This window comes from Populus nigra, chromosome 4, assembly GCF_951802175.1.
Source record: "Populus nigra chromosome 4, ddPopNigr1.1, whole genome shotgun sequence".
NCBI classification, from domain to species: Eukaryota; Viridiplantae; Streptophyta; class Magnoliopsida; order Malpighiales; family Salicaceae; genus Populus; species Populus nigra.
In genome coordinates this window covers 14,424,861-14,438,162 of record NC_084855.1, presented here as the reverse complement: position 1 = coordinate 14,438,162, position 13,302 = coordinate 14,424,861, and the positions used below count along the sequence as shown (strand labels likewise).

Sequence of the window (13,302 nt, the reverse complement as noted above, 5' to 3'; positions counted from 1 at the left end):
TAAGGAAAAAAAGAGAGATAATAATCTTATAAACTTACAAAGTACAACTTATTAAACATTAATTTAAAGAAGAATCAAGTGAAGGAAAAAGGAATCGAAAGAGAAAAAAAATTTAATTACTTGTTTTTTAGTTGACATGAGATTGTTATTTTATAACAGTTAAAGAGTTGTTACAATATCGATTTATATTCGATTATGGATGAATTAATTATATTTTATAAAATATTGAAGAATATAATTTTAATAGTGGGTTTATTTTTACTTTTACCTCAATTTTATGTACTTTCAAATTTATATTTTTAATATTTTGAGTAGTGTATTTGAATTAAAATTTTATTATTAATTTCAAAAATTCATGTATATAAGTTAGTAATTGATCTTTAAAAAAAATTATATATTTATTTAATAGTACAGGGCAGAAAATTTTTTTGATTCCACCCTTGATCATAAGGATACCAAAACATTAAAAAAAATAATTTATAATACTAAAATTTAAATTTTGCAAAAAGCACTGTTGCACCGTCTAGACAAACAGTGCCGAATCTTCTCAGTGAATAACCGACCGGTCCATCTGCAACTGATTTCCTCGATGTTGTTCAACTTTGTAATTGGCAGACGAGAAGAAAAAAAACGGAGAGAAGATTTTTATATGCCGTAATTATTATAACATCGAACGTCGTAAACAACTATAACTTACGTAATGCATAAGCTCCAGTACTTCTGTAGTACGGCTCGTTGACTTTTGTACAAAAGAATGAAATTCTCTTTCTTCTAGCAATGGGAGTTTTAAAAAATAAAACCAAACCTGGTTTTCCCTTTCTTTTTTTTTAATCAACTTATTTCTGAGAAAATAAAACTAAGTTGAACTATAATGAATTCTCATTTTCAATATATATATATATATATTCTTTTTCTCTATGCGGGGTGGAGCTAGAAATTTTTCTTATCCTGGGTTATGATATAAATACACATAAATTATTTTTTAAGATCAATCATTCACTCGAATATATAAATTTGTCAAGTTAACAATAAAGTTTTAATTCAAATACATAACATAAAATATATAAAAAATAAAATTTAAAGTACATAAAATTCAAAATAAAAATAAAAATAAATTATACTATCAAAGCTGCACCATTCGATGTTTTGTAGAATAGAATTCATCTACAATCGAATCCGAATCAATATCTTCAACAAGCTCTCGTTCAAAGTAAATCATCATAGAATCTGCTAAGAACTCCTCTTCTATTTTATTGCGAAGCATAGTTTTAACATGTTTCATAGCTGAAAATGCTTGCTATGTAGTGATAGTGGAAATAAGCAAAGTCAAAACAAGACGAATCAACCTGTCAATCAAATGATAGTGCTGCGACTTATTTGTTTCAGCTAATCCTCGACATAATTCAGAAATGGTAGACATATTCTGGAAGCTCTCATGATGAATCACATCAATCTGATAATGCTCCAGCTGAGATCTCAAATAAGACATCTCTTGTTCATTGAAATCTTCAAGATAAAATTTCTCAACAAGTTTGTAAATAGCATCAACTTTAAATGATTTAAAGTTGTCTTTAGGTTCTAAAACAGAGCTAAGTACAAGAAGTTCCATTGTCTCATCACTGAATCTAGAATTTAATTCTTCCAACTAAAAATCTATTGTTGAGTTAAATAATCATAATGATAATGCTGGTAAACTGTCACTGAACCTTATTGTTGACATGAACAACCTGTAGCCTTTTTATATGAAGCATTCATATGTGGTATGTCAATCTCATAGTTTGTGCAAACAAATTACACATTTGAAAGGAGAAGATCAAATTCGGCATCTCTCAAAGTTTGAAGCAATCCTTTAGTAGTTGATACAAGATCCATTGCATTTAAGATGTTAAGAGATTTTTGCTGCAAAGCTCGACAAAGTAAATTAGTAATCCCCATTATTTTATGCATCAAATATAAGATGAATATAAATTCAAAAGATTTCATCACAATCAAACAACCACCAACTTCTTCACGTATAGAATTAAAAGATCCTTCTTGAACCATACTTTCAAGCACAGTAATAGTTGCACCATACATATCTATTAAGCTGCAAATATAATCAAAATGACAGCTCCAGCAAGTAGTTCCACTTCAATGTAAATTACCAATTTAATTAGCCCCTATACCAGTCTCATGTTCTCCAGTAGCTACAATATGTGCAATTTCTATAGCCTGAGCATAATGTAACTCGGTATGACGTTTGGGAGAAGCACAAATAAGGTTGATAATGGTTGTCAATTTTGAGAAAAATAACCAAATAGAAATCTCATTTCCAGCTATTGCAACTAATGCCAGTTGTAGTTGGTGAGCAAAACAATATACATAATATGTATATAGACAATCTCTGAGGAATAGAGCTTGTAGTCCATTCTATGCGCCACGCATATTGCTAGCACCATCATACCATTGACCTCGCGTATTGAAAATATGCAAGTTATATCGAGCGAGCACATCACAAATTTCTTTTTTTTAAGTGTTGAAGAAGTAGTATCTGAAATATGCACAATACTAAAAATCGCTCTTGTACAAAACCCTGAATGTCAACAAATCTCAAAACAATAGCCATTTGTTCTTTATTTGATGTATTTTTGGCTTCGTCAACCAAAATACAAAACTTTGCATCTCTAACTTCTTCACAAATCTTTTTCCTCACTTTGTTCGCAAGAATATACAAAATCTCTTTTTGAATAGTCGGCGAGGTATACTTTGTATTTTTTAGAGCTTTTTCTAAGACAACATCATCAATGTCAACATTCAGTCTCCCCATAAGTCTTATCATCTCCAAAAAATTACCTCGATTATTAGAAGCCAAAGATTCATCATGACCTCTAAATGCACATGCTTGTAAGCTAAGCTATTAAACACTTTCAATTGTTGTCATCAGTCTCAACTGATTTTTCTAAACTTCTTCAACAATTTGTGCATTCAACACTTTATCAATATGTCTACTTACTTTCATTAAATCTTCAACAGATTTCACAGCATTATTATGTGGTGAAGTGGGACTTCCCACATGCATCAAAAGTGCACATCTAACCCCATCATTAACCCTCTTCCAACTTCTAAAACCTTCAGTTGTGAATGTGAGATGACGAGGCACTTTGTTTTCAAAGATAAAGCATGAAAAACAAAATACTATATCCTTTGATGGAGAGTACTCTAGCCAAGGAAATTGATCAAACCAAGTGTACTGAAATCGACGATACTATCTTCTTGATTTAGTCCTTGGATACTCTGCTAACTTAGGTTGATATGGACCCATTTTGATATAAGCTCTTCTGATTTCATCTTGTTGATTAATAGGATGTCTACACTAGAATTCGTAACCCAGGATCTCGTTCAAGAGTATTAACATCAATTTCAACTCTTTGAGATTTGAAAGGGGGTTGTTCACTACGATTTGACACATCAACATTGGAAGGAGAATGTCCTTTACTGGTTGATGTTTGTTTGTTTGTTTGGTTTAAAGAATTAAAACATAGCTTTTCCTCTCTTGTTTCCTTGATTTTCCATTATAATTTATAACCTGTTAAAGTAAAAAGACTTAAGGAAGTCAGGTGCAAGATGAAAAGATATTAATACTACAATAGAATATTCATAAAATACAGAATATACAAGAATAAACTAGTGATGCAAACTACTGGGAGATTTGGAGAACTTAACTTTGAAATAACTAGTAAATTATTAGTACTAGACTACTAGTGTGTTAGCATGCATCCATTTCTAGGGTACATTCTATTGTTTACTCCACTAACAATCTACTATAATGAATGTGAAACATTAAATTCAAAATGAAAAGTCAGGGCTTGTAAATTCTTACCTGATGATTTTACACTCTTACGGCTCTCTGTATAGATTCTTCTTCAAAATCCAAGCTAAAATTGTATATTGTTGAGAAGAAAAATAGCTAAAACCCCAAGTTATTTAGAAGACATGTGAATCAATTAATTATTTATATTTAGATAGATTTGCTGTAAAATATAACTAATTAATTAGTATTGGAAGAGAAGTTGGGTGGCTAATTAATTAGTGTTGCTACGGAAAGTAAAGTGGCGGCTGATGGCTAGTAATTAATTTGTATTGCAAGGAAAAGTGGTATACTAGGTTTGTTGTAAATGATGCGGAAAGTGGGACATAGATTTGCTGTAAAAGATGTAGAAAGTGGGACATAAGTTTGCTGTAAAAGATAGGGAAAATGAGACAAGATTTGCTGTGTAAAAATTAAAAGGGAAAGTGGGTCATTAATTTTTTTTTAACCTGGGTTACAGCTCTTCTTAGCCTTGTAAAAGGCTTCGCCCTTGCTCTATGCTATCCTGTGGACATAACATCGTCGATCGGTGCTGCATCAGTTATCACTCATTGATCGATGGATTGATAGGGCCACTAAGGCAAACACTCTTTTAAATTAATGAGCGTAAATGTATTGAAATAGATACAAATTAAAGCATCATAGAAGTGTTAATTTCTTGGGTAAATGTTTTTTTTTTTTTTACACGTGGAGTGTTTGGTGATAGTTTGTATACACCTCGACTAATTCTTACAGGTGTTGAAGTTAACGACCAGATAAGCCTCCAGTGGCCGTTAATATTAGCAACCACAGGAGAAGCAAATCTCTTAATTTTAAATTTTTATCACTGAACCATCTACTGCATGATTATTTTTTGGGTAAATGTTGAACAAGCCAGTATGTTGGTTAATCCATTTACATTATACGAAAAACTATAAAATCACCTCTTTTTTTGTATCCCTTCCTAAAACTCAATTTTCATAGATCTAGGAGAAAAGTCTCGTAAGCTTCAGCAGTAGCAAGAGTTTAGAAGATAGTCGATACTGTATCTTCTAGTTTGATAACATCTAACACTGAAAAGACATTGAAGACTGAAAATTGTAAGGCTAGGAACTTGCCAGCGATGATTGTAATATGCATAGCGCGGTTACCTTCAGTAGAATCGGAGCTCAGATCGAAATTGAAGACTGAAAATTGTTCTACGACTCTGAAAATTGCCAGCGATGGAGGATAGGCAGAGAGAGAGATTTGTGATTGTTGGAAAAGTGAAGCTGTTTGGTTGAATAGCCCCGATTTCTTTTTGAAATCTTGTGACCTTTTGGGATGCGCGGGAATTATATTTGCTGCTACCCTCGGGATAAAACTACGACGTTTAAAATGCTTTTAATTTCTTTTCCGTCTTTCACTTTGATACCACGAGTTTATTATAACTTAGTTTTTGTAGTTTATCAAAATAAATTAATTAGTTCGTATAAAAAATAATATTAACCATGATTGATTTAATAATATTTTACTCTAAAATATGTTTTCTTTTCTCCTCAATCATTATATTTCATTTACCTTTCCCCCTCCTTCTATTTCTTAAAAAGAAAATTTGAAAAATAATATCAAGTGTACGAAAATAATTGACTTATAAATAGATTTAAAAACATTAAGATTAAATATATAGTTTCAAAAATCATGATGAAGAAACTCCTAAAAGAAAATCCAATTATTACTTTATCAAGCAATTATCTAAAAATAAAAGCTTTTTTTTAAAATAAAAATATTCATGGATATAGTTGAGCCGGGTTTGAATTCATAATTATATCTAAATTCATTTCTAATATTTTAAAAATTATAAATTTAAACAATTAATTTTTTGGACCTATGCGGGTTGGATACATCATGTTTGACTAAATTTTTCATGGATATTACAAATATCTATGTGTTGTGTTTATATTTCTAATTCTCATGGATTGTATTTAATTAGAACAAATATTTGAGTTTAATAAATTATTCATAACCTGTTTATAAGTTGTGTCAAATAATTTAGAATTAATATATTAACTGAATCAATTGATTAAAATCAAATAAAATGAAATGATCAATTGCAAAAAAAAAAAAAAAAAAAAAAAACATGTAACAACAAATTAAGTTAGTTGATAACCAATCAATCACTTGATATGTGCTCAGGAGCTCTTCACATGTGGGATCTCTTCGGCCATTTACGCCTCTTTGATTTCACTAGCTAGATGGGCTTGATTAAAAGTGACCATAACAACCAGAAATGGCTTACAGCCAGAAATAGCTTACTCCAACAAGAACCTTGAATTTGAGGTATAATATTTGAGTAATGTTCATTTTTTTTAGTTCATTTGAGGGCTTGTTGGGCCTTGCATGACGCAAAGAGAGAGAGTCCCCTCCATGGTTTTTAGACTCGGTCTGGTGGCCGGTCCGATTCAAAATCCAGGTTTCGAGTTTTGACTGGGTTGTCCGGGTAGATTTTTTTTAAAAAAAAATTAAAACGTTGTCGTTTTAGTAAAAAAAATAAAAATAAAAGTCAACGGGTTGAAACGGGTTTTTGAGCGGGTCTTTCCAGGTCAACCCGTCGGGTCACGCCGGGTTTTTCCTTCCCCTGTTTTTTTTTTAACCCGGTCCAGTTCTAGCTCCAGGTCGACCCACCGGGCCTGGCCGGGTTTTAAAACTATGGTCCCTCCATTGCATAATAATCAAAAAAACTAATAATCTAAAATACATGGAGAAAATATTGTTTTTTACATCTTTGTTTATTCTATTTGAAGTGTGGTTTTTTAAAGTGTTTTTCATTTAGAAATATATTAAAATAATATTTTTTTTATTTTAAAAAAATTATTTTTGATATTAGTGCATCAAAATAATCTAAAAATACCAAAAAATATTAATTTAAAATAAATAAAAAAATAAAAAAAATATTTTTTAAAAAAACACTTTTAAAATATAAAAACAAATAGGGTATATTCATGTGTATAACATTCTCATTGTTGCAGGCCTTGTGAACCCTGCAGGTTCAGTTTTTACCCTCTATTCCATTGCCTAAGTGTTTTTTTTTTTTTTTTTCATGTGAATATATGATTTATGTATTATAACAATACATCTTTATGATAGCGTTTTATTACTATTTTAGTATTAAAAAAATGGAGAGAATAGAGATAGGATGAATATGTAATAAAATAGCGTTTTATTACTATTTTATTTTGACTCATTCTCTTCTCCTTTGACTATCTCACACGATGCCTCTTCAGCTCCTCCCGACAGTTAATTATCTTAATTAAAAAAAATAAACAGACGATTACATTCTAGGTGGTTAATAATCTCATTAAAGAGTGAGATATGCATCTATCTCTTTCTTTTCTACCATCATCTTTCAAAAAATAATACAAGTTGAGCGTCTCTTCTTCTCCAAAATAAGGTGTTCTGAAAAAAAAAAAAAAAAACCTTTGAGTTCATGCATAGAGGTTCAGTTACTGGCTAATATTAGATTTAAGATAAAAAAAAATATTCTAGTGACCTGTTTCGTTTCTGATTAAGGCCTTAAAGTATTGTTGTAAAGTAATATTAATGGAGATTGGACCGTTGAGCATGTTAGATAGAGGAGTGTAGCTCAACTAATAAGGTTTTAGGTTTGTTTTCTATAGGTTACCAGTTTGAGTTCCACAAACCTCATGGTCGCTGGAGGTTTACATGATTAATAATTTCAGAGCTTATGGGATTAATTAGTAGAAGTGTATGCAAATTTGCCCGAACACCAACATTAATAAAAAAAAATAGAGAGATTCTTAAGAGAATTAAGATCACGGCAATGCAATCATAGATTAATAAACCAGATTAATATATTAATTTAATTATTTGTTAACATAATTGTTTTATGCCTCACGTGGTTACCGCACAGGCGCTGAAGTAGAGAGATGCTTAACGCTAATCCTGGCAGCTACCTACCTTGTAAAATTAAATCAAGGTTATCAATTTCATTCTGTTTCGCTTGGAATAACCGAAACATTTCATATCAATTTAAAAAACAGAACAAAACAGAACAATTTTCATCTCGTTTTAAATCTCGGTCCGTTCCGGATTTTTTGGCTAAATTTTCTGCTGGAACATTCCGGTTTCATTCCACATTTCCGTTCCGCTCTTGAAAAACTATTGAATCAAATTGAATCTTATTCAATTTAATTAATTAAACCACCCAAGTATAAAAAGCTCTTTTTCATTACTATTTTCAATAACATTGATATTAATAATAATATTGAAAATTATTATTACTATTTTCATTAACAATGATATTAATTTTTTAAAATTAGATTTATCACTAATATACATGGTTTATATTCATGTTTTTTTTTTCATGTTTATACTTTGTAGGAATTTGAGCAAAATAAGGGATGTTTTAAATTCTATTAACCTTGATAACATTGACCTAACTTTATATTTAAAATATTTGTGTTAAAACATTTTACTTTCATAATATTTTGATATTTTGTTTAAGTTGAATTACTTTAAGTTAAAGATCTATTTAATCTTGACTATTTAGAAATATTTTAAATTTTGAAATTATATTTTTTTGGCATTGTGTTTGTATTCTATAATTTATAATTAATTTATCTTAAATTTGAATTATGTTTGTTGAATATATATATATATATATATATATATATATATATATATATATATATATATGAACAGTATAATTCTAAAACGGCACGTCGAAACACTCCAAAACTAAAACATTCCATTCTAATTAAAAAAATAAAACACTTATCGAAATGGAATTGACAATCTTAAGTTAAATAATTTATTAAAAGTGAGAAATGTAATTTCCGCATTATATTTACGTTGGTCAACTTCAAATTAAATGATTAATTATATAATTAAGATCGCATTACTAAATTGAAAGTGGTTAATAAAGAGAGATGTCCAGTTGTCCACTCTAATGAAACCACTTTTTTTTTTTTGTCAACGGTTAAGGGTTTCAACCTAAACTAGATTTCCTTATTAGAGATAAAGCCTCACTCTTTATGTCTTCGTATCACTCTTGATTGGGTTTTTGCTTGTTACAAAATTCTAACAAATTCAAAGAAGAGAGAAAATCTCTTCGATGACTCGAATTATAAAATATATTATATGCATGGCTTTTTTTTCTTTTTGTAGATACTTGCAGCCCCATAATCAGGTATTTTAATTATTAGCACAAAAAAAGTTTTGCTAGAATAACACAAGTAGAAAAAATATTAGCGAAATAACACAATTTCATACTTATTATGTTTTTTAGTCGCGAAACATGACATGTTAAGAAATCACGATTCAAAAAAAAATAATATTTAGTTGATGTCATGTTTGAAAACCATAATATGTACCAAACCACAAATTAACAAACCTTAAATATTTGAAAACCTAAACATACCTAAACTATTTGTCAAACTCTATCCAGTCCATAACTCTAACTAAGGCCTAAACCTTACTAACCACCAACTCATTAATAATAAAAAAAAAACCTAACTCTAAGCCAAACCCTAAATACTCATTAATCGTAACCCAAACCTCAAATATGCAAGATACTTAACCATTAAAAACTAACACTAATCTAAATCCTAAACACCAACCCTAATTTATATACTAAATAATAATCTAAACTCTAAACCCAAACCATAACAAATCTATAAATAAACATGGCTGGTGTTAGTTTTTAGGTTCCAAACACTAAATACTCATTAATAAAATTGATGTTTTACTTTATTAATTTGAATATTGTTGAGTTTAGTTTTAACTTGAATATATTTGAATATTGTTGAGTTTTTGTATTTACATGTAAAAGAAGTGAAAATTGATGTGTTGCGTTATTAACAAACCTAATAACTATTAAACCAATGCCATAAATCAAGTAAATTGCAAGAAAATAAAAAAAGGGACAAAATTGTAGTTATTATGCAATTCACCCTAAACCCAAATTTTTTTTATTATAATATGCTTGATAAAAATTTATTTACATGAAATGACATCAGGACAAAATTTATAGTTATTATGCAATTCACCAAAATTCCAAAATAAATTCTATTATAAGCTACTTAAAAACCACATAAATTATAAGAAAAGAAATTCACAAAATGTAGTTTTTATGCAATTCACCTTATATACAAGAAAAATAAAATAGGCTAAAAAATATAATTATTATGTATTTCACCATAAATCCAAAAGAAATTTTGATGATAAATTGCTTGAAATAGTAGTCCTTAATTCTAAAATTCACATTTTAGGCTTAAGGGTTTGGAGTTTGGATTTAAAGTTTGAGGTTAATCTAATCTTTTTTTTGTTTTTTCTTTCATTAATCAGAAATGAACTTCTATTTTCCCTAGGAAGGTCAATTCATTGTGAAAATGTTTTTCGTAAGATATATTTATTTTCATTATATATGGTATAATTAAAGCATTTAACCTTGCACTTAAAATATTGTGTCTTAATTAAAGGAATATTTTTCTTAAGGGGCATATATATGGTATTAAATTTCTTTTGTGGGCTACGCGCGTGCATGCCTTGAATACCAATTTCAGTTTTCCTTGTAGAAAATAAAATAAAATAAAATAAATCATTCAGTTTCTTTAAAAACCCTTTGCAATCGGCCTTACCAACCCGCAGCCCATCCCACGCCCATTCCCCTCTTTCTTTTTCTTTAGGGTGTAGAACATTTGACGCCAGGCCCTGCGTTTTCGAATCACCAGCATACGTTTATTCGTGTTAAGCAAGATGAAGTGGTTGAGCAGTTTCTTTTCAATGGCCCTTTTGGTTATCTTCCACCATGGACAATATTGTTGCCAGGCTGATCAATCTTCTCCAACTCATCACTGTGTTTTTGCTAAAACAAATGGAACCCATTTTGTAGTGAACAATAAGCCTCTATACTTAAATGGCTTCAATGCATTTTGGATGATGTACATGTCATCTGATCCATCCACGAGGAGCAAAGTCACATCTGCATTCCAGCAAGCCTCCGAGTATGGCATGAATATTGCTAGAACTTGGGCTTTCAGTGATGGTGGAGATGATAAGCCCCTCCAGATTTCTCCAGGTATCTACAACGAGGACATGTTCAAGGTATACTTTTCCTCGTTTCTTGAATATTTTCCTACAATTAATTCTTCTCGGGCTGTTGCATGCCGAATAAGTATCTATGTTCTTACTATTCTTCTTTCCAGGGATTGGACTTCGTGATATCAGAAGCTAGGAAATATGGGATTTATCTGATACTGAGCTTGGTGAATAACTTCAAAGATTATGGGGGCAGATCACAATATGTTGAGTGGGCAAGGGAACGTGATCAGCAGTTGAGTGATGACGACGAGTTCTATACAAACACTGTTGTCAAAGAATACTACAAGAACCATGTCAAGGTAACCCATTCATCAGTATACCCTCCTTTACATTAGCCATCATTTTTCCATGGACAAATCTTCTTAATTTGTTGTTTCATTTACACAATTATTATCACTATTAGAATTATTAATTTATACACATCTAAAGCGTTTCTTTCAAAAGCGCATTTAATTTGATGTTAAAACATCTTCCATGTCTAATATTTACCTCTGTTAGAGGAAATGAATGTCTCTGAAGTGAGGGCATAATGTTTTCAATTACTGATAGCTAATTAAAAACAGTGGAAGATGATTAATGGATAGAATTAATGTGATTAAATTCTTGAAACAAGTTAACCAATAATGCCTTTTGACTTGGTAAAACCATCGCTAGCTTATAGTGTCAGAGTCACGGTTGTCTTGGTTTTAGCAACTGTTGACCCTAGCTAGTTTCAATCTCTCTTGCCGCTAAAAAACAGTATCTGTGCAGGCAGTGCTCACGAGGATCAGCTCGATAACAGGAGTTGCATATAAAGACGATCCCACCATTTTTTCATGGGAATTGATAAACGAACCTCATTCAAATGACACTTCTGGAAAGCTAATTCAGGTGTGTGTGTGTGTGTGTGTGTGTGTGTGTGTGTGTGTGTGTGTATAATTTCTTTCATTTCTACTCTCAAGCTGATCACAGTATTAAGATCAAACAAATTATATCGAGAAAAAAACAAGCCCAACAAATGACAATCTCTCTTAGGATGAAAGAAATTCATGATTCAACAGTGTAATCATTCAAAACTAGGAATGAATGGAGCAATAGAAATGCTTGGAAGCTCACGCTATTTGCTTAATGTCACCATTGCTAATCTCCATTTGTTCCTATTTTGAGCTCTACGTGTGCGGTATGACTATATACTAAATGGGGATAACGATGCAGAGTCTCTGTTACGGTGATTATTGCAGGACTGGGTCAATGAAATGGCAGCACACGTTAAATCCATTGATAATTACCATCTTCTTGAAATAGGGCTAGAAGGGTTTTACGGTGACTCGAAGAAGGAATCAAATCCTGGCAGCTACCTTTTTGGCACTGACTTTATCTCCAACAACCAAATCCCGCACATAGATTTTGCCACCATTCATCTCTACCCTGAGCAATGGTAATCGCCTTCTCTATCATTTACTCAGCACTGTTCCTTCATCAAGAATTATAACTATTCTCAAGTCTTACTAGATTAATGCAATGGCAGGTTGCAAAACTCAAGCGAAGACGAGCAAGCTTCGTTTGTGGATAGATGGATCCAAGCCCATGTCCAAGACTCCAGTTCAGTGCTTGGAAAACCACTCATTATAGGAGAGTTTGGCAAGTCTTTAAAGCTTCCTGGAAATAGCCTGCAGAAAAGGGACACTTATTTTGTGAAAATCTACAGCGAAATATACAATAGTGTCACAAGAGGAGGCCCATTTACTGGTGGGCTCTTCTGGCAACTCCTGGCCGAGGGAATGGAGAGCTGGGGTGACGGCTACGAGGTTGTCTTGGAGGAGTCTCCCTCAACTGCTAATATCATTGATCTACAGTCTCGCAAGTTACAATCTCTCACATAAATCTATTGCTTTTGGGACTGGAATTTACAATATTTTTGTCCGTAGTACATTGTATAATAAATTCACTAAATCAATTAGTTTTTTTTTTAACTAGTTTATAGGCTGCGTTAGTCAGATAAAACAAAAAGAAGTTTGAATATAAAAAAGATAAAGATTAATTTAAAATTAATTAAATATTGATGGATGAAATTGAAAAAAAAACAAAAAAAAACTTAATATAGGCCAATTGAATGATAAAATTTAAAAATAAAATAAATAAAGGACAAAACAGATTGAAAAAAAAAGGAATTGAAGGAAAAAAAGAAAGAAAGGTTCATGTGATCTGTTTCACTGTACAGCTTTACCCCAATTGTTTTAATGTATAGTGCAGAATAATTCTTGTCACCGTTTCCATTACGGCCAGAATCATCGCGTTAAAATCTTGCGAATTTGTTCTTTGAACAGAAATATCTCGAGGTTTTGAGCCGAGTGATCCGCCCATCTGAAATCACTCTCTCTTTTTTTAGAATGCAT

The 13,302-nt window shown here is 31.0% G+C and overlaps 1 protein-coding gene across 1 annotated transcript; it reads left to right on the top strand.

The window, feature by feature from the left end:
- Positions 1–10,485: 10,485 nt before the first annotated feature.
- Positions 10,486–12,879, top strand: LOC133691385 (mannan endo-1,4-beta-mannosidase 4-like). The gene is made up of 5 exons (XM_062111868.1): positions 10,486–10,930; positions 11,032–11,226; positions 11,678–11,797; positions 12,148–12,344; positions 12,435–12,879. The coding sequence occupies exons 1-5, from the start codon at positions 10,583–10,585 to the stop codon at positions 12,787–12,789; spliced, it is 1,215 nt and encodes a 404-aa protein (XP_061967852.1). The 5' UTR covers positions 10,486–10,582; the 3' UTR covers positions 12,790–12,879.
- Positions 12,880–13,302: the final 423 nt, after the last annotated feature.